General features: G+C 36.4%; 1 protein-coding gene and 1 pseudogene across 1 annotated transcript; both read right to left on the bottom strand.

Moving 5' to 3' along the window:
- Window positions 1-737: 737 nt before the first annotated feature.
- Window positions 738-3,313, bottom strand: LOC116764009 (annotated as a pseudogene).
- Window positions 3,314-15,484: 12,171 nt separating this feature from the next.
- Window positions 15,485-16,411, bottom strand: LOC116740305 (olfactory receptor 10K1). The gene has a single exon (XM_032605811.1). It carries the CDS (start codon window positions 16,409-16,411, stop codon window positions 15,485-15,487), a length of 927 nt encoding a protein of 308 aa, XP_032461702.1.
- Window positions 16,412-26,185: the final 9,774 nt, after the last annotated feature.

The following is a 26,185-nucleotide window of genomic DNA, read 5'->3' as shown; positions in this document are numbered from 1 at the left end:
GGAGTGATTCAAATGAGTGGTCAGAAAAGACACCCATAAATATCATTTTTGGAGAATATGAAAGAAATAGAAGGTCCTTGCAGAGATGTACAAAGTCTTAACTGATATGAGTCTCGAGTTCTGCCCAGCTTTGCATTTTACTCATGCTTACTTTCATCTTATCCATTAGATACAAACAAAAACCATGTGAGGTAAAAAAGGAAAAAGTATACTATCTCTATATTCTATATTTAAAACTTAGATTTAAAGAACAACCTTAGTTTTTTTTTAAAGTCATGACTTAAATAGTCTTCTAATTGCTAGTACAGCAAGTTTTTTTCCCCATCATGTCTTAGTCCTATATCCACACCACATTCAGGCCTGAGCACCTCATTTTCAGCTGGATAAAATCTTAAACAAAGAGGACAACCAGAGATTTGGGGCTAACAAGCCAAACATAGGGTAATAGATAATGGTTGTTAGGATCCTTTGGTGAACTATCTCTGAAGAAGAAGATAAGTAGGAGAGTTGTCTTTTAGTGACAGATGCTCTGATATCTCCCTTAATTTTGCAACAACCTTGAGATAAACATGTTGCTATGTGTGTTTTACTTAAGAGAACATTACATCCCCACAGTGTCAAACAACTTATCCAAAGCCACACAGTCATACAGGTGAATAGACTAGAAACTTTTATGAGTTAAACAATTAGATACATATTGACTCAAATTTGTGTGTACTGTTGAAAAAATGTTTTAATTATAAAGTCTTAACAGAAAACCCAGTCTTTCCAATCATTTTCTGAACGGCCAGCTGTACATCTTTGTTCCTGAGGCTGTATACCATAGGGTTCAACAGTGGGGTGAGGATGGTATAGGTCACTGTCACCAGCCTATCTTTGCCTGATGTATATTTGGCTGAGGGTCACAGGTAGACAAAGGAAGCACAGATGTAGTGGACAATGACTACAATGAGATGAGAGGCACAGGGGGAGAATGCTTTTTGCTTGCCTTCAGCTGATGAGATCTTCAGGATAGTAGAGACAATAAATTCATAGGAGATGCAGATGAAGATCAAGGGCACAGGCCCCAAGACCCCACCAATGAAGATGACAGGTTCATTAATGTAGGCTTCAGCATAGGCGAGATAGATGACTGGTGAAATATCACAAAAATAGTGTTTGACCATGTTGGAGCCACAGAAAGGGAGGCTAAAGACCAAAGTTGTTCCCAATAGAGATATTAGGAAACCACTAACAATACAAGTTACTGCCAAGTGCCCACAAACCCTCCAGCTCATGAGAATGGGGTGGTACAAAGGCTGACAGACAGCAGCATGACAGTCATAGCCCATCAGTCCCAGATGCAAGGAATTGGTGACAGAAAAAACAAGGAAAACGAACATCTCTGAAGCACAACTCACGAAGGAGAGTGTCCTGAGTATGGAGAGCAGATTGATAAGCATCTTGGGCAGGATGACAATTGTTTAGAAGATCTCAGAGGTAGAAAGGACACATAGAAAGAAGTACATGGGTGTGTGGAGACTGTGATCCAAGCAGATGATTGAGATGATTGTAATGTTTCCACTCAAGATGATCAAATAGAAGCAGAGAAAGACCACAAAGAGGACAAGCTGCAATTCCCCAAGGCTGGAAAAACCCAGCAGGAGGAATTCAGTAACAGGAGGAATTGGCCGTGGAGAGTTGATCCCACGGAATAAAGTCAATATGATCAATTCCAGAGACCTTTAGAAGTGAGAAGTCAAGGGAATTTACCCTTCATAAAGTAGCCAGTCTCGTATGAAAGAGAAACAACAGGCATGGGAGAAAAAAAAGGATTGTAAACTAAGCAAAATGTATCCTAAATTAATATGCACCCACAGTGCTATTTTTCTGCCAATGATTTTAGCACTGAATTTGGGGACAAGTGTTCACATGAAATGTACAGACATTTGCTCAAAGAAAGCCTGTTCTTCAGGCCCCTTCCTTGCAGACTTATATAGTCTCTGCTTAATTTTTTGGTAATCTAATCCTCAAAAAAGCCTTTCTCTACATTAATTATGATTTTAAGTGGTCATAGTTTCATCCACATTACTGATACATATATTTCACAAGCAATACCACCAACGTCTGAAGATCTATGTTCCACCTGCTTTTAATACTTTCTTCATCTAGGTCAATAACCATTGATTTGTCTTTGTGTTGCTTGTCCTTAAAGAACAGAATTCTCTTTTTTTTACTAATTATATATCACATTAAAATTGACTACAATTTTAATGCAGTCATTCATTAAAATTAATTTGGCTTAGAACTAGTGTTATGAATATTCTACAGACTCTTCTAGGACACCAGGCCTGATTTCCCTTTGCAGAAAATTTGTGGCTAAAATTAATTAGTTTTCCTTCAGCATTCACTGTTTTTCCACTTGGTTATGTATCTTATCCTTGATATACCTGAATTGGAGACCAACAGACTGTCGCTCCAGTATCTGTCTCTGAATTCCTGATCAGTGATGCTCAGATACTTTCCCTGAGGCCTCTGACACAGTTCTTACTGTTGGTACTAGATTACATATTTTTAATTAAAACATTCTTATCCTCTCCAAGCTCCAACCCAAATCTTTTCCTTTACCTGGATTCTGTATATCAATAAAAAGTTTCTAAAACTTCTTAGTCATCCAAGCTGTAAATTTCTGAGGCATGTTTAAACACATGATAATTCTCATCCTCCACATACAATCCATTTTTTTTCTGTAATAGTTCTAGAATCCATTTCTTCTGTTCTTCCAGAAATTAGCTCTTACCTGGATTATTACAAGAGCATTATGAATGGACTCCTAGGATTCTATCTCTTCCTACTCTAAGCCACAGTTCACTACAGCAGTAAAGTTGTCTTTCTATAGGGCAAATTCTATCCTATTAACAAAACTAAATGGCCTTCAATTATCTATAAAGTTAAACCAGCTATATTCTGACTTTCATTCTTGTCTGAAAAGTAACTTTCCACTCATAGCTTCCACTGTATATCTCTTCACATGCACTTTAGCATTGAGAAAATTTGAACAATCATGTCCTTTTTCATACTACCCCCTACATCTGGAAATAGTCCATACTTCATGTTTGTTTTCATTTTATTCTTCTTTTAATTGTGTGACTATCTTTAAATTATCAGTTAAAATAACATGTGCACATTGTTGTTCCTACAGCTTCTTAATTGTGCTTTATCACTTTATCTGGGTTTCCTTAGCAATCATTAGGATCTTATTTGCTTTGGCCTTAGTATTATAAGTTTATCTTTGACTACACAAATTGTAACTCACCAGAGACAGAAACTGCATCCCTGCACATAACATAGTGTCTAGTATATACCAAGTACTTGAAAACTTGTTGAAGAACCAAAGTGACTAATGACCCCAGTTTCTCTTCTGAATTATTTCAAGACTCCTGGGTAGATGGCATTTGATTTCAGGGATTTTCTAAACTTTTTCCCTTGATATTAATCTAGCATATAATATTAACCTTCTGCTTTGACATTTTGTGATGAAAAATCTCTATAACATTATTTTCTAAATGCAAAGCCAAATGATCCATTAAAAATTGTTGTCATCCCCAAAAAATATAATTAACTGCTGTATGTTATATATGAAGGTTATTAAGAGAGTAAATCCTAAGAGTTCTCATCACAAGAAAAAATATAATTATTAATACTTTCCTCTATTTAATTTTTTTATTATTTTATTATTTCTTTAATTTTGTACCTATATGAGATGATGGGTGTTCACTAAACTTACTGTGATAATCATTTCATGATGCATGTAAATCAGATCAGTATGCTGTATACCTTAAACTTACATAGTGTTGCATGTTAGTTATATCTCAGTAAAACTGGAAGAAAAAAAGTGCTGCATTTTCATTTTCTTTTCTGATTATCAAATGGTTTTCTCCATTATCTCACACTTTTAAAATTTTAATAGCACTTTACTGTTGGTCTTAAAGTACTTTACAAATAATACAATTTCTATTATTGTTTGATCTTTTGCTTAGACAAAGTTTTAGTAAAATTTTGAAATGGGACTTTTGATATCTTTGAATTGCCTTATCTCTAAACTTTATAAATAAGAAGTATACCCTGTGCTTTTGACCAGAACAAAGACTCCCCTATTATTCCTCCTGGGATATCTTCTCTACATTTCCAACTTCCTGGTCTCCTTTCTTTGAATATTTTCTCTTTTATAGGGTCATCCTTGGAAAGGACAGTGACTGGTTACCCAAAGAAAGATGGAGTTTCTGAAAAGAAAGGCCACATTACTCAATGGCTATTCCCTGACCCTCCCCTGCAAACCCCTGTAATACGTCATCTACTTTTTCAAACTTATCCACAGAACTTATGTGGGAACTGAAGTTGCAGAATAAATTAACTATGGAAAATGTTGACTGTACTTAACCCAGTCTGGAATGCTGCATAAAATATTTGGCAAATAGCAGATAGTGTTTTTTGGAAATAGCTATTGATTTATTCGTTGACAAATATTTGTGGAGTTTCTGTTACATGCCAGGCACTATGCTAAGTACTGTGGGTAAATAAAAGATGAAATGGCAAAGACCCTGGTTACAAGTAGCTTATAGTCTACTGGAGATAAGACCTTTACACAAAATAGAACATGAAGGGTCATAAAAGGAATATGGGAATTCTATACGGAGAAAGATTTGTTACTTACAGATTCTGGGATCTGAGACAGCTGCATGGCAGAGAGATGGCAGTTGAAATAAGCTGGGGAGAATATTTTGGATTTGGACATGCAGACATAAGCAGGAAAGAAAATAAAGGCCCTACAGACCATTTCAAGTCATTATACCTTTTATAAAAGAGCCATAGGGAGGCTGCTGCCACAGTCCTTCGGGTGTGCGGACAAACAAGTGGTATTGCTATTTTCTGAATTTGAAAAGGAGGATATTACACATTCAAAGAAAGCTTGGAGAAAATAAAAAGATGGAAAAAGAAAGGGACATATAGGGTAATTAAGTTGCCTCTTCAACAAGGGGAAAGAGCAAATTGATTTTTCATTATTTTGCTCAATAACTCTTCATCACTTATAAGGTAAAGCCAGTTTCTTAAGTTGGTTAAAAAGGCAACTAATTTTACCCCTTATCTACATTTGCAACCTAAACTTTAATCACACAGGACTTGCACTAAAATACATAGAGTTTTCTATATATGGCTTTGTATTTCAAGACTTCTTAGAGAGAGAGAGAAATGTCAGCCTCAAATAGCCTCTAACTTTCATCTGTGATCCACTCATTCTTCACACTTTTTAAAGTCACCAGTTATTGAACTTTCTCTAATCTGTCTAGGAAGAATTTGTTGTTCCTAGTACATTTAAAGCTTAATATATTTAAAGGTTGTTTCATGTGTCTTTATCAAAATACTCAACATGCAACATCCAAATTATTGTCTCCTGATTGTCTCTCCAATAGACCAGACAGCCTCAAGGATAAATACCACAACATATGCCCTGCAAATTCTCAAAACATAACCCAATATTTAAATATATGGAATATATGAAATATAAAGTCTTGATGAATAAATAAATAGTCCATTAATGAATTAATAATGGTTTCAGTTCAGCAGTTTGGTCCCCTTTGCACCATCATGTTCCTCCTAAGTAAAAATACTTTTTATGTTCTCATTATGTTCCATGTTCTGTATAAATTTTTGTTTTCTTTCTTTCTTATACTGTATCCCCTTATGAAAAAATCAAAACTTACCCTGTGGCTCTGCCTTCCTCTTCATCTTGGTCTTTATCCTTACATTTTTCACCATTGAACTGCCCTTTCTATCATTTGATCACATTTTCTATTTTCCACTACTAAAAACTAGGAGATAACAGATCACTGGCTCCAGGGAAAACCCAACAATTTTAAAATTTGACATAAAAATAAGTGGATTGTCACTGCTCTTCTCAACAAGAAAATAAGAGTCCCTAAATAAAAATTAAATTTCACAATTTTTTCAAATTGGAGTTTAGTGCCCAGTAACATGCAGGTGTATTCATTCTCGGACACATCCTGGAATCTTCTATGAAGGTTTCTAGGTGAAATTTGCCGAAATGATCTTCACTGTCATAATGTCCAAGGGCTCTTCTACCATCTTCTACAAACTCTGGACCATTATAAGAAAACTAGGGCTTCCCTGGTGGCGCAGTGGTTGAGAGTTCGCCTGCTGATGCAGGGGACACGGGTTCGTGCCCCAGTCTGGGAAGATCCCACATGCCGCGGAGCGGCTGGGCCCGTGAGCCAAGGCTGCTGAGCCTGCGCGTTCGGAGCCTGTGCTCAGCAACGGGAGAGCCCACAACACTGAGAGGCCCGCGTACGGCAAAAAAAAAAGAAAATAAAAGAAAACTATCTACATTGCTCCCCACAAAAATTTCACCTGTACCTTGGATAGTTTAGGTATGTCCTCAATGAGTACGGCAATGGTCTTCCTTTATACATTAGCAATGACTTCAATGCCTTGGTTAGTAATTGAAATGTTTATCTCCATAGGGATCTAATTATCACATTTGCCCAATGCTTGTCCATAATTTCCCCAATTAGCAAGTAGAACTATGGTAATACACTATGAGAATTAGTTGGTCAAAGAAAAGGCCCTTTCTAATATACTGTGGAAATTAGTTGGTTTCCTCCCAGAAATTCTCTGGTGACTTATTAGAGAGGTGGAGGTTTTCTTGGTTCTATTTGTTAAAACAGACAGGTAATTTGTTAATTACCTCCTTTGAGTATCCCTACTTAATTACTAAGTTTTTATTCTTAGTTTTGAGAAAAATATCCATTTCATATTCACATTTCTAAAAGTTAGAAGAGAGGAAGAAAGATACAAAAAATAGAGGAAGAAAATTATAAGGGCAGAAGCAAGATAGGTCTTTCAGACACATGAGAAACTTATTTGCTCCTGGAATATAACATGAGCATGATTGATATTTGTTCAATAAATAAAGAAAAAAAATTTGGGTTCTGGAATAAGATGTCATAGTGCCCTGTTTTAGGTATTAGCTGAGACTTCTCAGGAGTCTACCTCCTACTTTCGCATTGCATATTTATTCCCTCTGCCAGTGAGTCCAGACACTTCAGGCTAGAAATGGGGAAATACTACACACTCATAGATGTCTCTCTCAGGGGCTCATGTGATCTGCTCTTGTATAAATTATATCAGAGATGCTGCAGGCATGAAGAGGAGAAGAAAATTCCAAGGTATTAAGTAAGAATTTGATGACTAGGACTTGGTGGCTTCTCTCTCCTTCAGTTATGTCACAGATTGGGACCATGGCTAGATCTTCAGGAAATCTTTCAGTGAGATGATTCATCTGAAAGCTATATATTTCCCCTGAATCTGGGTGGACTGAATGACTATTTGTTCCAATAGATTATAGCAAAATTGATGCTATATTGGTTTATAAACTCTGGTATCTAGAGCCTGTCAGCTTCTACTTCCTAATTCCTACTTCCTAATTCTTCAACTTATTTTTTATATATTGGAATAGAGTTGATTAACAATTTTGTGTTAATTTCAGGTGTACAGCAAAATGATTCAGTTATACATACACATGTATCTATTCTTTTTCAATTTCTTTTCCCATATAGGCCATTACAGTGTATTGAGCAGTGTTCCCTGTGCTATACAGTAAGTCCTTGTTGGTTATCTATTTTAAATATAGTAGCATGTAAATGTCAATACAAAATTCCAAATCTATCCCTCCCCCCCAACCCTTAACCCTGGTAACCATAAGTTCATCCTTTAAGTCTGTGAGGCTGTTTCTGTTTTGTAAATAAGTTCATTTGTATCATATTTTTTAGATTCTGCATATAAGTGATATCATATGATATTTGTCTGTGTCTGACTTACTTCATTTAGTATGATAATCTCCAGGTCCATCCATGTTGCTACAAATGGCATTATTTCATTCTTTTTAATGGCTGAGTAATAGTCCATTGTATATATGTACCACAATATACAAGTACCATATGTACTTCTTTATCCATTCACCTGTCGATGGACATTTGGGTTGCTTCCATGTCTTGGCTATTGTAAACAGAACTGCAATGAACATTGGGATGCATATATCCTTTCAAACCATGTTTTTCTCTGGATATATGCCCAGGAGTGAGATTGCTGGATCATATGGTAGCTCTATTTTTAGTTTCTTAAGGAATCTCCATACTGTTCTCCACAGTGGCTGTACCAATTTACATTCCCACCAACAGTGTAGGAGGGTTCCTTTTTCTCCACACCCTCTCCAGCATTTATTATTTGTAGACTTTTTTTTTTTTTTTTTTTTTTTTTTTTTTTTTTTTTTTTGCGGTAAACGGGCCTCTCACTGTTGTGGCCTCTCCCGTTGCGGAGCACAGGCTCCGGACGCTCAGGCTCAGCGGCCATGGCTCACGGGCCCAGCCGCTCCGCGGCATGTGGGATCTTCCCGGACTTGCGCACGAACCTGTGTCCCCTGCATCGGCAGGCGGACTCTCAACCACTGCGCCACCAGGGAAGCCCTATTTGTAGACTTTTTGATGATGGACATTCTGATCTGTGTGAGGTGATTCCTTATTTTAGTTTTGATTTGCATCTGTCTAATAATTAGTGATGTTGAGCATCTTTTCATGTGTCACTTGGCCATATTGGAACATCAACTTTTATTCCCTACATGTTTTTTTAATGAAGTTTATTTGATTTACAATATTATATTAGTTTCAGGTATACAACATAGTGATTCAATTTTATTGTGGATTACACTCCCTTTACAATTATTATAAAATATTGGCTATATTCCTTGTGTTGTACAATATATACTGATAGCTTATTTATTTTATGCATAGTAAGTTATACTTCTTAATCTCCTACCCCCATCTTGCCCATCCTGCCTTCTCTCTCCCCATTGGTAACCACTAGTTTGTTCTCTATATCTGTGAGTCTCTCTGTTTTGTTATAATCACTTGTTTGTTTTATTTTTTTAGATGCCACATATAAATATAACATACAATATTTGTCTTTGTCTGACTAATTTCACTAAGCATAATACCCTCCAGGTCCATTCATGATATGGCAAAATTTCATTATTTTTGTGACAGTAATATTCCCTTGTATGTATATATATTTATATATATACCTCACATCTTCTTTACCCATTCATCTGTTGATGGATACATAAGTTGCTTCCATAGGCTGGTTTATTATAAATAAAGGTGCTATGAACATTGGGGTGCATGTATCTTTTTGAATTAGTGTTTTCATTTTCTTCAGGTATATGCCAAGGAGTGAAATTACTGGATCATGTAGTAGTTTTATTTTTAGTTTTCTGAGGAAACTCGATAGTGTTTTCCATAGTGACTGCACCAATTACATTTCAATAAACAGTGTGCTAGGTACCCTTTTTTCCACATACTTTCCAACTTGTTATTTGTAGACTTTTCGATGATAGTCATTCTGACAGGAGTGAGGTGATATCTCGTGGTTTTGATTTACATTTCTTTGATTATTAGTGATGTTGAGCACTTTTCATGTGCCTGTTTGTCATCTGTATGTCTTCTTTGGAAAAATGTCTATTCAGGTCATCTGCCCATTTTTTAATCTTTTTTTATATTGAGTTGTGTGAGCTGTTTATATATTTTGGATATTAACCCCTTATTGGTCACATCATTTGCACATATTTTCTCCCATTCAGTAGGGAAAACATTTTGTCAATGGTTTCCTTTTCTGTGCAAAAGCTTTTACATCTAGTTAGGTCCCATTCATTTATTTTTGCTTTTGTTTCTTTTGCCGTAGGAGACAGATCCAAAAAAAATATTGCTACAATTTCTGTCAAAGCATGTTCTACCTATATTTTTTTCTGGAAGTTTTATGGTTTCCAGTCTTATATTTAGTTTTTAATCAATTTTGAGTTTATTTTATGGTATGAGAAAATGTTCTAATCTCTTTCTTTTACATGTAGCTGTCCAGTTTTCCCAGTGCCACTAATCGAAGAGACTGTCTTTTGTTCATTGTATATTCTTGCTTCCTTTGTTGTAGATTAATTGATCATCGGTATATAGGTATATTTCTGTGATCTCTATTCTGTTCCATTGATATATGTGTCTGTTTTTGTGCCAGTACCATACTGTTTTGATGACTATAACTTTGTAGTATGGTCTGAAGTCAGGGAGTGTGATACCTCCAGCTTTGTTCTTTTATCTCAAGATTGCTTTGGCTATTTAAGGTCTTTTGTTGTTCCATATAAAATTTAGGATTATTTGTTCTACTTCATACTTGTTCTACTTGTGAAAATGTCATGAAAATTTTGATAGGAATTGTATTGAATCTGTAGATTGCCTTCAGTAGTATGGACATTTTAATAATATTAATTGTTCCAATCCATGAACACAGGATATCTTTCCATTTCATTGTATCTTCTTCAATTCTCTTCATCATTGTTTTACAGTATTCAGAGTACAGCTATTTCACATTTTGGTTTAGTTTATTCCTATTTATTTTATTATTTTTGATGTGGTTTTAAACAGAATTGTTTTCTTGCTTTCCCTTTCTGACAGCTTATTATTAGTGTATAGAAAAGCAACAAATTTCAGTGTATTAATCTTGTATCCTGCAACTTTACTGAATTAATTTATTAGGTCTAATATTTTTTGTGGAGACTTTAGGCTTTCCTATATATAGTATCATGTCAACTGAAAATAATGACAATTTACCTCTTCTCTTCTAATTTGGATGAATTTTATTTCTTTTTGTTGTCTGACTGCTGTGGCTAGAACTTCTGACACTTTGTTAAATTGAAGTGGTGAGGCTGGACATCATTGTCTTGTTCCTAATTTTAGAGGAAAAGCTTTCAGCATTTTACCATTGAGTATTATGTTAGCTGTGGGTTTGTCATAAATGGCCTTTATTATGTTAAGCTATTCTCCCTCTATACCAACTTCAATAAGAGTTTTATAGTTTTATCATGAATAAATATTAATTTTTTCCAAATCCTTTCTCTTCCTCTATTGAGGTAATCATGTGATTTTTACCCTTCCTTTTTGTTAAAGTGCTATATTACATTGATTGATTTGCAGATATTGAACCATCCTTGTATCCCTGGAATAAATCCCACTTGATCATGATATATGATCCTGTTTATATATTGTTGAATTAAGTTTGCTAAATTTTGTTGGGAATTTCTGCATCTACATTCATCAGAGATACTGGCTGAATTTTCTTTATTTCTGGTTTTGTTACCAGGGTAATGAGGGTCCTGTATCATAAAATTGGGGATGTTCCATCCTCTCCAGTTTGGGGGAATAGTTTCATAATAGGCATTAGCTCTTCTTTATGTGTTTGATAGAATTTGCCCTGTGAGCAACTTTGTCCTGGACTTCTGTATGCTGGGAGTTTTCTTCTTTTTTTTTTTTTTACAAATTCAATTTCACTTATAATGATGTCTGTTTAGATTGTATATTTCCTCCTGATTCAGTCTTGGGAGATGTATATTTCTAGAGATTTATCCAGGTTTTCTAGGTTAGCCCATTTGATGGCATTTAACTGTTTGTAGTATTCTAATGATTTGTTCATATCTCTGTGACATCAGCTGTTATTTCTCTTCTTTCAAATTTTATTTTGTTTATTTGGGTCTTCTCTCTTTTTTCTTGTTGAGCTTGGCTTAAAATTTTTTTTAATCTTTTCAAAAAACAAGGTTTTGGTTTCATTTATCTTTTCTATTTTTTTGGTCTCTATTTAATTTATTTTCTCTCTCATCTTTATTATCCTTCCTTCTGCTGACTGACTGTGGCTTTGTTTGCTCTTCTTTTTCTAATTCCCTTAAATGGTATATTAGGTAGTTTATTTGAGATTTTTATTCTTTCTTGAGGTGGGACTGTATCACTATAAACTTTCCTCTTAAAATTGCTTTTGTTGCATCCCTTAGATTTTGGAAGGTGTGTTTTTATTTTCATTTGTTTTGCAGTATTTTCTGATTTCTTCATTGACTCACTGGGTCTTTAGTAGCATGTTGTTTTGTCTCTACATGTTTGTGGTTTTCCCATATTTCTTACCATAACTGATTTCTAATCATACTATTAGAACCAGAGAAAATACTTGATATAATTTCCGTCCCCTTAAATTTGTTGAGACTTGTTTTGTGGCCTAGTATTTGATCTATCCTGGAGCATGTTCCCTGCATACTTGGAAAAATATATACATATATTCTGATGTTTTTGGATGGAATATCCTGTGTATATCTATTACATTTAACTGATTTGGCATGAGTAAAGGCATAGGCTGGGGCTGTCCCAGCATCAGTCAGAATTCTGACTACTTCTGATCTGCTGCTCCCATGAATGCCGTAATGTCTGCCAACACCCAGTTTGAATGCTGTGCTGGGTCTGAGCTGGCTCTGTCCCCTGAAACTGTGCCCTCTCCTCTGCTGCAGCACCTTCATCTTAGTGTGGAGCTGTGTTGCAGAGCAAGAGGGACTGGAGCAGGGCTGGGGTGAGCACTGGGGTGGTTGTGGAAAACTGGCCAGAGTTCTGGGCATCTTCACTCTGCTTCTTCCACCTTGTTTTGGGTGTAAGCAAGCATGTACATGCTCTTCATGAGGAGCGTCTAGGTTCTACAGCCCTGCTGTCAGTCCTCATGGTTTTCAAACCAGCTAAGGGATCTCGTCCTCCTGGTGTCAGACCTCAGGACTGTGGCATCCAATATGTGGTTCAGACTTATTCTGAGCCTGTGTAATCTCCCCTCCGAGGGGTGCATGTCCCAACCTGATCACTTCTCTTCCCTCCCTACCCAACCCTGTGTAGATCTTTCTTACAGTCTTGGTTGTATAACAGTTTTTCTGGTAGTCTCCAGTTTGTTTTCTCTGAGAATTGTTCCACATGTATCTGTATTTTTGATGTGTGGGTGGAGCAAGGTGAGCTTGGTGTCCTCCTACTCTGCCATCTTGATATCCTACTCTAGCCATCATGCAAGCCCAAGCAGTACTTATAAAATTCATGTGGTAAGAAACCAAGACTCAATAGCCCCAGATTTGCATACAACCAACATTTAACATGAACTAAGGAGCCACATAAGTGACAAATTTTGTAAATGGCCCTTCAGCCCTAGTTGGGCCAACCAAGGTGACCTTACAAAAAGTAGATACAAGCTGTCCCATGAAGCCCTGCCAAAATTTTGGATTTGTGTGTAAAATAAATAACTGTTGTTATCTTAGCTAAACTACAGGGTAGTTTGCTAATTGGAAATAAATAACTAGAACAGAATTTGGTGTCTAAAGTCAGGGTGCTATTATAATTAAAACTTTAAAAATATGGCACTGAGTTTGGACTTGATGGTAGGAAAATCTGTAAAGCCTTAAGGAATCTATCACTGAAAGGTGTAAGAGCCTTGAGGCCACTGTTGGTAAGCATTTGAAGAACAGAGAGGAAGCTGTTATTATAGTTTGGTAAAAGGGGGCATTTACGTGTTTTCTTGGAAAGTTTGCATTACTATAGCCTGGAACACAGAAAAATCATTTATTAAACTCATGAGAAATTTCTAGGAAGATTATAGAAAGTGCCGATCAATGATAACATATAAGAAGAAAGAAATGAACAAAATAAGGTGTCGTTAAGCTTCTGAGAAGAATTTAGAAGAACTATAAAGAATCCAGAACTTCCTAGGTTTGAAAATAAAGCTTTTCCCATCCAATCCCCAATCTCTCCCAGCAAAGATTCTGAAAGTAAGAAATGGCTTCAAGGGAAAGATTAAACTCAAGATGTTTCAGGAAACTATTGCCTCAGGGTAAAGATCTTAAGAATGTCACTATAAGACTGTAAGACTTTCTGTTAGAGCTCGGAAATGTTTAAGTTTATGCCAAGTAAGTTTTAGAGTTTTAATTCCATGTGTATGAAATAGAAATTTGTGGAAGTGCCTTTCTTTACAGGAATCCAAATGTATGGTTTATCCTTTGAGTGATGTTATTAGTATTAAGATTGGATTAATGCAGATCTCTTCATGTTACCTCACTCCATCCCTTTGTGAACAAAGTCATAATTTGGTGTAATGACTAAACAGATTTGGTCAAGGAGAGCACAGCTGTTGAATAGGGCTAAGTAAAATTACTCCCATAGAAATAAAATAGAATTTGGGGATCTTGTTGGGTTTGACTTCCCACACTTCTCCTGAAGGAAAAATTCCTTTATATCTCAGAATAGTTTCAATAAAGAATATTGAAGAAAACCAAACTGTTGACAAGATTGTGTTTAATATAAAATCTGTGCCTTCAGGAAATTCAGATTCATTATATTAAAACCAACTTTGTCGACCCTGTTCCTGGTACCGTGCCTGGAACTAAAGAGAAGTTTGTGTTATGAATAGCCTTCCTTATTCTGCCATCTTCTGCTGCTGAGCTGGCTCAGCCACCTTCATGTCCTGTCTTGGTGAAGGTCAGCTCATCCATGTAGGCAGCCACACACCTGAACATGACTTCATCACTCTTTTTTTAAAATTATTCTTCCAGAGAAGAAGCAGCACGTGAGAAAACATGGCAGACTACAGAATCATGTTACTTTGAGGACCAGCAAATAGTGGATTAGCTTCAGAGGGCACAATAAGACACATATGAGAAATGGATAATAATAATGTTAGAAATAATAATGCCACAGAGGTGGCGGGGACTAGGTGATAAATCCTTGACTTCATCCTCTATGGAAAGAGGAGACACTGAAGAACTTTTCCATGGATTTTCTGGACATTAGGGAAGTCTTGCTCTTCACCCTATTAATATTAACTCTACCCCTTTGCTAGATTACTTGAGATACTTCAGCAATTATTCCATGTTAGCAGCTGCCTTGAAGAGAATAAATAGGTATGATATTCAGGGAATGAATTTGGGGCCTATGACAGGATAATATTAGAAGGGCATATGTATATAGGAAGGAAACTCCATAATAAGGTTCCAGTCTCAAACAAGGAAATGACAAAACAATCCCAAGTAAAGGTAAAGTCATTTCAATATGTAGATTTGGTGGGGGGGGGGGAGGGGGAATCAGGGACCAAAAAGGGACACTAAAGTTTGCTCTTGAATGGAGGGGACCAAGGTTGCCTGTTGTCTTCTGGAAAGGAAGAACTAATATCAGGAGGGGTAGGAATAGATAGTCATATATTCTTCTGTTCCTTTGAACTAGACAGCTTTGGTGCATCTTTGCTCTCATCAATGGATTTATTTGTTTTTGAATAATAAATCTTTACAGCAGTAAAATGTGATGAAATTTATTCTAGAAATGAGTAATCTTTTCACATATCTACATAGCCTTCTCAGAGCATTACTCATGCCAGAAAGCCAGAATGTCTTATCTTCTTTGAGCCTCATTCTCTTCATATGAAAAATGTCTTTACATTACAGCATGTTCTACATTTAAATGAGAAAATATTTGAAAGTACACATTTTACTTGGCACATAAAAGGCATACAATTAACTGAACAGTTAATAACTGGCTCTTTAATTAACAGGATATTAAGTCTGGACCATTGTTCTTCGAGTGGCTGATTTGAATTCCTTATTCCTCAGACTGTAAACCATTAGATTGAACAATGGAGTGAGGATGGTATAAGACACAGATATTAGGGTGTCTTGACTTGAAGAGTAATTGGATTTGGGCCTTAAGTAGATGAAAGAGGCACAACCATAATGAACAATTACCACAATGAGATGGGAGGCACAAGTAGAGAAGGCTTTGTATCTTCCAACAGAGGATGGGATTTTTAGAATGGCAGAGATTATATGGATATAGGAAACCAGGATAAGTAACAGTGGAATAATCAAGGCAAACACACCAAGCATGAATATGACCAACTGACTGAGGTGAGAGTGATGAGATGCTAGCTTGAGAACAGGAGAAATGTCACAGAAGAAGTGGTGTAGTTGGTTAGAGGAGTGGAATGGCAAGTGAAATACCAGGGAGGTGGTGACCAGTGAGACAGTGAAGCCACAAGCACAGGCAGCAGCCACAAGTCCCACACACACCCCATAACCCATGAGCACTGTGTAATGCAGAGGGTTACAGATGGCCACATAGTGATCATAACCCATGACTGCCAGCAGGAAGGAGTGAGAGCAACCTGAGAAGAGGAAGGAAAACATCTGGATAGAACAGCCTAAGAAGGAGATGGTCTTCTTCTGGGCCAGCAGGTCAACCAGCATCTTGGGTACAAGAATGAAGGTGTAACAAGTCTCAGAACAGGAGAGTCCAGCAAGGAAGAAGTACATAGGGGTATGGAGGGCTCTGTCGAGGACAATGGTGAAAATGATGATGGCATTTGTGCCCAGGGTGAACAGGTAGATGAGCAGGAAGACAAAGAAGAGCAGCCGCTGCAGCCCAGCCAGAGATGAGAAGCCAAGGAAGACAAACTCTCTCATCAAGGTCTCATTGACCCATTCCATGGTCATGTTATTAGGAGAGCCAGAGTCAGAGCCAGAGGCCAGGATCCAAGGAGGGAGAAATGCACGGGGAACTCAGCACAAAGCCTACAGGTGGCAGGCATTTCCAGATTTTTGGTGGAACTCATTCATTTTCTCCAAAAACACCTGCCAAAATAAGAATTAAGGCTAAATATGGAACAGAACAACTGATGACCAATTAGAAGACTTTTTTCCAAAACCAAGAACGTATTATCTCTCTAGCTAAGGATTAAGGAATTATCTGTTTTTTCCCCTTGTATCTTACTTATGGATTATTGTGTTTTCCTTGCTCACTACAAGCCTAAGGAAAACAGCTCTCCAAAAGTGAAAAATATGGTAAACTTCAGCTATCTGAACTTGATCAGAAAGTGGAATGAAAGAATGAGTAATGTTCAGACACAGCAGGTGAATTTCAGTTTATCCAACCACAGATGGGGAAGGAAAAGAAGAACTAGATTATCTCTGAGCAAAACTGTGAGGGGATTTTTGTTTATTGACAACTTATTATATGATAAGATATGTGGTAAGAATATCATATACCTTATGTCAACTACTCATTATAACAATTTTATGTCAATAGGCAAAACAATATGAAAAAAAGAAAAAAACTAGTTTTCAGACCAGTTAGAAACATTATGGGAAGTTCCACAAACTAGAGCACTGAGACAAGGGTGGAACAGAAGATAACATTAGTTTAAAGAAAATTTTCTCCTTTTTTTAGAAAGAGAAGAATCATCATACTGTTAGAAAGAGTCTCATTTACTTTGTGGCATTTTAAACACACTTCACTTTTCTTGTTCTGAGGTGCCTCAGAATAATAGAGTTTTCCAAAAATGGCAAGACCTTCCTTGTCACACAGAGTGACAGAGAATGTAACAATTGGGCAGTTTTCCAGGATTACAACTCCTGATCAAATCATAGGCTTTATATATTTTGCATATTGTTATGTCAGTAAGATTCCTTTGGGATATTCTGCTACTAAACTCAGTTTGCAAGCTGTTAGAAGAAAATATTTCTAAAGTCGTTTTTAGAGCTTATATCAGATTATTTTTTCATGGATGTATTTCCCAACTGCCTAAGCCTAAGAAGTAAAGAAAATGTCCTTTGTATGCAAAATCATTTAACATTTATTGGTTGTACCCAGTCTTCATTTGTACACTTTTCAGTATATTTAAACGTTTACATCATTATGTGTTGAGGAATTGTTTGCATCTGCTACCAGAATTTTGTTTTTGCATTTTTCATGATAATAGGAAGCCTTGGTTTTCTAGACCTTAAATTAAGTGATTGGAAATTTCTGAAACTCACTGTACCTATCCTTAGAATTTGAAGATAAGTTTTGTTCTTTCTTTTTTTTTTTTTTTTTTTTTTTTTTTTTTCAGTACGCGGGCCCCTCACTGCTGTGGCCTCTCCCGCTGTGGAGCACAGGCTCCGGACGCGCAGGCTCAGCAGCCATGGCTCACGGGCCCAGCCGCTCCACGGCATGTGGGATCTTCCCAGACCGGGGCACGAACCCGTGTCCCCTGCATCGGCAGGCGGACCCCCAACCACTGCGCCACCAGGGAAGCCCCTTTGTTCTTTCTTAATTACTAGAAATTGGTCATAAACTTAGTAGGTGCAATTATTTGAAGTTAATATTAGGATAGTCACACATGCTGGTTTTAAAGTTCTTCAACATAAATAATAGGATCTTTTTTCATTCTGTAACTCTAAAGATATCTCCATTATATATAAATATAAAGAATGTAAATACCATATATATCCCTGTTATATACATACATTTGTATGTGTATATTTATATAAATTGGTATAATATACATATGTTTTCTATATGAAGAAAGGCAAACTAACAAGGCAGTTTCCATGTATAATACCTCCACCTGGACAAAGGGACCCTGTTTCTTTCGAAACACTGAGGGAAATCTAAATTTATGATCATTGCTTATCCTTTTCTTATTACTTTCCCAAGATTTTTCTGGATCTACTGTCAACTAATCCACACCTCATCCCCACTATATTCTCACTCCACTGAGTATGAATTATAGGGTAGACCACAGAAGGTAGAATTATCTGATGCTGAAGGAGCACCTGTTTTTCCCCAATACCAAAAACAAAACTGTTTAGATCATTTGTCACACAAACCTATAAGAGCAGCTGATTTCAGTTAAGGGGATTTTTACATACATTTACTATAACCCCACAGTCTAAATGAGTTGTATGATTGATATATTTTCCCTTTTCGTGGTATATGGAGACTCACTGGCACAGTATACCTGAGAAGGCAGCCCCCATCTGCTCAAGAAGACATCAAAGACCACCAGAGTGTTATATCAGTACTAAGGATAGAAAGATATAAGGGCAGAAGAATAAAAAGATCTTCCAGCAAATACCCACAGGCTATAAAATTAAGGTAAAAGATCCCTCAGTTTAGAGTAAGATGATCTATATTTCAGGTCTAGTTTTGTGTGATGTCAGGCAAGGTATTTGACTTGGATATTCAGTCTTTTTCTTTTTAAAATTAAAGACGATATGGCAATAACTGTAATAAACTGTTGGAAAGTACTTAAACAGAGGCTCCTTGAATAACATGTTGCAGAAGAAATTTTGACTTAGGGTAAAAGTTGAATACTAACCCTTAAGTTAACTTTTCAACTCAGAGACTCCAAAATTCTCTAGTTAGATGATCCCTAAATTCCCTTTATGATATTCTAGAACTAAACAATGGAATTCATGTTATGATCCTTGGAGATGACACTTCTGCACCTTATTTTTCTAACTCCTTCGATGTTCCAAAAAGTTTTATATAATTTAAGCTTAAATAGTGACTCAATAATTGAGGGTACTGGGTACCTCAAAAAGGGGGCAAATCTACAAATTTTTCTGATGCAGAATTTTGATGTTTTCAAGTACTTATCATCAGGGAAAAAAATCAGTCAAATAACTGAGAGAAATTATGTACCCAGTCTCAGATATTAAAGAAGTGGAATTTTTGTATTCTTAGAGACACATGAAAATCCTGAATTGCCTCATTAAAATGGAGCTTAAGTATTAGATTATAACTAAAAATATGCATCCATGAGTACACAGCAGATAGAGAAGTGAGGATTTATTTAAGTATGTGTTTCACTTAGTCCGTGAGGCAACCAGTTCAAAAAAAAGAAAAGAAAATAAAAGAAAATCTAGCTGACAGCAAAAATGACCCAATCTGATCATGAAGAAAAATTCAGAGAACTATGTGGACCATGCCAAATCACTTTTAGTACCTGGAGTTAAAAGCAGCACATGGTTCTCCTTCTTAACCTTGCCACTTGCCAGAATTACAATGGGGTGCCAATGTTCACAAGCACTTGCCTTCACTCAGGTCTAGACCCCACAAAACTCCAGACTAGAGCAACATTCCCACTGCTCAGCAAGTACCTACATTGCTCTCCCCCTTTCCATTCAGACAGCAACATTCAGGATCTGGGATCCCTTGACAAGTAGATTCTAAGCCAAAGACCAGAACCTGAAGAAATATCAGCAAAAGAGAGTGAATCTGCCTTGAGACAGAAACTCTCCTCTGCATCCTCCTCTATCCATCAGGACTTTCAACTTGTCCAGCCAAAATCATTATCTTTAGAAATTCTGGTGACCAACATGGGGTGTGGTTATTAGAAGTATATACTGATCGTTGGACTCCTGAGGCTTGATCTACTGCACTGGAGACATTGTCCTGAGGTTAATTAGAAGTCAAGGTTATTTTGGAAAATAATGTCACAAGTTTCTCAAAGGTAGCCTTAGTTGAGGCACCTGAGGAGTAGGAGCCATAAGCATAATTAGCCCATGTCTTCACTGGAAGTTGAGCACATATGTTATGGATTCTGAAGGAAAAATCATCACAATTAAGACTGCAGAGGCCAAGTGGAAATTTTTCATTGAATTTTAAGTCAGGAAACTGGTATATTTGTCCAGTGATTCTCAAATTTAGTGTTTATGAGTCAAAAGAGGGCTTAATTGCAAATTTATCTTCTCAGGTTTTTATCCATAGAAATTCTAATTAGAACTATTGGGGTGTTCTGCCAAAACCTAAATTTTTAACAAGTGTCTTAAACCTATTTGAACATTATCATTAAATTTCTTGTTATCTTAATTTTTTTGCTAAAATAACTATATATATAAAGTTGTCAATTTCATCCAAGCTAATCCAAAAGCAATATAATTCCATTCCAAACCCCAGCATGAATTGTGAAGGCAACCTGACAATACAAATTTCTAAAGTTTCCATAGAATAATAAGACATTTTTGAAAAAGGAAAAATGATATAGAGGCTCACTCTTCCCAATAGTAATATGCCTTAGTGATAAAGAGAGCTTGCTGCTGGAATAGGAAGAGTTAAATATTACAAAGAGACAGAAAGGAGAGCTCAGAAATTGATCTATGTATATTTGGAAACTTGGTTTTTAATAGAAATTACTTCATAAGTCAGTAAGGAGACTATATTTAGAAAATAATAATGGGAAACCTGGCTCCTTCTATGTACACATCACTCATTATGAAGTGTCATATAGAAAATTAAATGGCTTACTGACGGCTCAGATAGAGCACCACCTGTGTGACAACACATGATGGAACCCCACATGTCTACTCAAGGCAGTGTATACTTTGAACTAGCAAACAATGTATTGTGCCTATTCTCCAATAACAATAATATGTAAGTCTGGGAATCAATGTAAGGGGAGACAGAAATGATTCTTTTCATTATTACCTCTAATGACTTCATAATGATGAGCTTCGTAGTTTAGAGGTGTTACTTTCCAAAGGAGTGTTGTTTCTATCAGGAAACACAAAAACAGAAATTGAGACTTGCCTTTGGTTACTTCAGTCTATTTGTTCTATTGTACAAATACTCTACAGACAGAAAGGAGCTTTTACACCAGGTAGTGTAATTGATCCTATTTTTTAAAATTATTGCTACATATTTGATTTTATTTTTCTGAAAATGTTTTGCTTAATATAAAAATTTAAACATAAATTATAGATCTGTAAGTTATAGATAGACCATAAATGCATAGATTTAGTTCTGGGCTCTATTCTGTTCTGATGTCTATGTGTTTGATTTTGTCAGAGGCATACCATTTTGATTACTGTAGCTTTGTAATATATTTTGAAATCATAAAATGTGCAGCCTCAAGCTTAGCTGTTCTTCTTCAAGATTGCTTTGGCTGTTCAGTGTCCTTTGTGGTTCTATATTAATTTCAAGACTTTTTTTCTATTTCTGTAAAGAACGCTTATAGGATTTGGATAGGGATTTCGTTTAGTTTGTAGACCACTTTGGGTAGTATAGACATTTTAACAATATTAATTCTTTCACCCCATGAACACTGAATCTTTTTCCATTAATCTGTTTCTTTACTAATTTCCTTTCTCAATATTTTATCATTTTCAGTGTATAAGTTTTTCACCCCTTTGGCTAAGTTAATTCCTAAATATTTTATTCTTTCTGTTGTTATTGTGAATGAGATTGCTTTCTTAATTTCCTTTTTGGATAATTCATTGTGTATAGAAAAATGGCTGATTTTTATGCTGATTTTGTATCTTCTACTTTACTAAATTTGTTTACTAGTTCTAATAGTTTTTCTGATTGAATTGTTAGCATTTTCTACATATATGATTGTACCATCTGCAAATAGAAATAATTTAACTTTTCTCATTCTGATTTGGATGCTTTTTATTTCTTTTTCTTGTCTAATTGTTCTGGCTAGGACTTCTAGTACTGTGCTGTTTAGGAGTGATGAGAGTGGGAACCCTCCCTACTGTAACCAATTTTAGAGAAAAACTTTCAATTTTCTCCTACCAATTATGCTTTAGCTGTTGGCTTTTCATGTATAAACTTCACTGTGTTAAGGATAAGTTCTTTGGAGAGAGTTTTAATCATTACTGGATGTTGGATTTTGTCAAATACTTTTTCTACATCTATAGATTTTATCATGCATTTTATTTTATTTCATTAATATGGTATAGTACATTGACTGATCTGTATATCTTCAACCATCCTTGCATCCAAAGAATAATATGTAATAAATTTAACGTTCTCTTATATTTATCAATAATTTCCTAGTATTTTGTTGAGGATTTTTGCATCTATGTTCATCAGGGATGTTGGCCTGTAGTTTTTCTGTTGTTTCTTAATATGGCCTTGGTATTAGGGTGATGTTAGTCTCATAATTTGAGTTTGAAAGTGTTCTTTCTTCTTTGATTTTTTGGAAGAGTTTAATAAGGAGTGGTATTAACTCTTTGCATGTTTGGTAGAATTCACCCATGAAACCATCTGGTCCTGGACTTTTCTTTGTTGGGAGATTTTTGATTACTGATAAATCTCTTTATCTGTTAATTGTCTGTTTAAGCTTTCTATTTCTTCTTGATACAGTTTTGGTAGATTAATGTTTCTAGAAATTTGTTCGTTTCTTCTAAATTATCCAATTTATAGGCGCACAACCGTTGATAATATTCATTTATGTCCCTTTTTAAATTCTGAGGCATATATAATATCTTCTCTCATTTTTTATTTTATTTCAGTCTCCTCTTTCATTCTACTTAGTTTAGCTAAGACTGTCAATTTTGTTTATTTTTTCAAAAAAACAGCTTTTAGTTTTATTGATATTTTATGTTCTTTTTCTAGTCTACACTTGATTGATTTCTTCTCTAAGTTCATCATTTTACTCCTTCTGTTAAGTTTAGGTGAACTCAGGTCAATTAAGCAAATGGTTTACTTTTTTTAAGCTTCAGTTTCTTCTTCCATAAAATGGCAGGATTGGATGAGATGAGCTTGAAATCACTTACTGATTTAATGAACTTTATATGAATCTTCTGTGCAAATAAGAATACAAAGAATGAAAACAACTTACAAAAATAAATTTCTTCAGATATCATTGAATTGGGATATTACTTACATCACTACTCCTCATGCTTCCTGCTTTCCCCTCATTCCATGATCAATGTGCTTAACTTGTTACTCATCTTTTCATACCAATATTATTAGCTTTGTACAGAAACATATTTGTGGTTTCCATGGGAGCATTTCATTTTTGTCAAATTCTTTCTATTCTGAATGTTAGGATGTCTGAGTCAGAATACCAGTGCCTATTGCAGAGACAGAACCAGAATATGATCACTGAGTCCAACATTATAGGATCAAACCTGGTACATCTGCAAATCTTTCTCTTCTTTATTTTCCTTCTGGACTACCTGACCATTCTGATGGCCAATGCAACCATCATGACTGTATTCATCTGAATTGGGCTTTGCACACCTCTATGTACTTCTTTCTCTTTGGCCTCTCCTGCTTTGAAATCTGCTATACATTTGTCATTGTACCAAAATTCTGACCAAGGGCTTTCCACAAGTCTGACTATTTGTTTCTCTGGGTATGTTTCCCAGCTCTATTTCTCTGTGGGCTTGGCTTGAACCAACTGTTTCCTAATTGCTGTGATGAGCTATGATTGCTATATTGCCATCTGCAACCCTTTCAACTATACACTCATTGTCAGCTGAGCCACCTGCATGCAGTTGGTTTAGCCTCAGGCTTCTGTGGTTTCCTGATCTCTGTGGTTGCCAACGTCCTGGTTTTTAGTGTACACTTCTCTGCCTCCAACTGAATCAACCACTTTTTCTGTGACATTTCTCCTGTCATAAACCTGGGCTGCACAGACACCAACCAGAAGGAGATGGTTATCTTCTTCCTCAACATTCTGGTATTGCTGGTTCCCTTAGTGTTGATCTTCATCTCCTATGTCTTCATTGTTTCCACCATCCTCAAGATCTCCTCAGTGGAGGGACAGCATAAGGCCTTTGCCACCTGTGTCTCCCACATCACTGCGGTTATTTTCCATTATGGCCTTGCTTCCTTTATGTACTTGAGGCCCACATCCCTTTTCTCCTCCTATAAGGACCAACTTGTGGCAGTGACCTATACAGTGATCACCCCACTATTTAACCCCCTCGTCTGCACACTGAGGAATAAAGAAGTGAAGACAGCTCTGAGAAAGGTTCTCAGTAGATATTTATTTCCCAAAACTATATGAGTGAGTCAATATGTCAGGGAGGTTATATTCAGGAAAGTGTCTTAGATAAAACTTCAATTCTATAAACAAATTGATTTTTAATCAAAAAATAGAAGTAAAGCCTTCAAGTCACCTTAATCTTTTTTTATTGTAAAGTCCTTCTGACTGGAGTGCCAAGATAGTGGATTAAGGAGACTCAGCTCAACTCCTCCCACAGACACACCAAAATTACAACTATTTACAGACAAACTATTGATTAGAAATACTGGAAGGCTAGCAGAAAAGATCTTATACAACTAAAGATATAAATAAGGACCCGCAACAAGAAGGATAAGAGGGGCAGAGATGGGGTATAGTAACAACCCATAACCCTGAGTGGGCAATCCACAAACAGAGGATAATTTCAATTCTTATGGAGAAGCTCTGCACCTGGAAAATGACACCCAAGAATGTTTGGCTTTGAAAACCAGAAGGGCTTATTTTTGGGAGAGCCAGAGGGCTATACAAAGTAGAGATTTCACTCTTAAAGAGCACACACAAAATCCCACAGACTCCAGGACCCAGGGAGGAGGCAGTAATTTTAAATGACCCTGGGTCAGACCCACCTGTTGATCTTGGTGAGTCTCCTGGAGAGGCAGGAGGCAGCTAGTGCTCACCCTGGGGACGTAGTAACTAGCAGAAGCCATTTATGGGAGCTCATTCTACCATGAGGACACTCATGCTGGCAAGTGTCATTTTAGAATCCTCCCTCTAGCTTATCAGCACCAGGACTTGGTCACCCACAAGACTGTACTGTGAAGTCACAGGCCAATCAGTTAGCCAGGAAGGTATATAGGCCCATGCACTAGCATGCTGGGTCCTAAGGGACCCTGTCCTGACCACCAGAGGGCCCAGGACCCAGTCTCACCTACCAGTGAGTCTGACATCAACTTAAGGATGCCCAGGGCCCTCAGACAGAGACCCTGAAACACAAATCCTGCCACCAGTGGGCCATCACTAGCCCCAGGATCAGCCTCACCCACCTGTAAGGGGCACCAGCTCTGGTTCCTAGGCCCTGCAGCCAGAAACATCATGTTTACAATTATATCAAAAAGAATAAAATACCCAGGAATAAATCTAACTAAGGGGTAAAAGACCTGTACTCAGCAATCTATAAGACAATGTTGAAAGAAATTGAAGATCACACAGATAGAAAGTTACACCATACTCATGAATTGGAAGAATTAATATTGTTAAAATGACCATACTTCCCCACACAATCTACAGATTAATGCAATCCCTATCAATGGCACTTTTCACAGAACCAATGGCATTTTTCACAGAACTAGAACAAAGAACTGTAAAAATTTTATGGAAACACAAAAGACCCTGAATAGCCAAAACAATCTTGAGGAAGGAGAACAAAGCAGAATGTATCACATGTCCTGATTTCAAACTATACTACAAAACTACAGTAGTCAAAATATTATGACATTGGAACAGAAACAGACTCATAGATCAATGGAACATAATAGAGGTCTCAGAAATGAACACATATTTATATGGGCAATTAATCTATGAAAAATGAGGTAAGAATATGTAGTGGAAAAAAGACAGCCTCTTCAATAAATAGTGTTAGAAACACTGGACTGCTACATGCAAAAGAATCAAATGACTAGTTTCTCACACTCAACACAAAAATAAACTCAAAATGGAACAAAGTCTTAGATGTATGACC

Source organism: Phocoena sinus, chromosome 1 (genome assembly GCF_008692025.1).
Source record: "Phocoena sinus isolate mPhoSin1 chromosome 1, mPhoSin1.pri, whole genome shotgun sequence".
Lineage (NCBI taxonomy): Eukaryota > Metazoa > Chordata > Mammalia > Artiodactyla > Phocoenidae > Phocoena > Phocoena sinus.
The sequence above is the reverse complement of the archived record's forward strand: the minus strand, read 5'-3'. Positions and strand labels throughout refer to the sequence as shown.

Bases quoted from the DNA above. Each gene is read 5' to 3' on its own strand.
- LOC116740305 (XM_032605811.1), bottom strand. From the start codon at position 16,411: ATGGAATGGGTCAATGAGACCTTGATGAGAGAGTTTGTCTTCCTTGGC.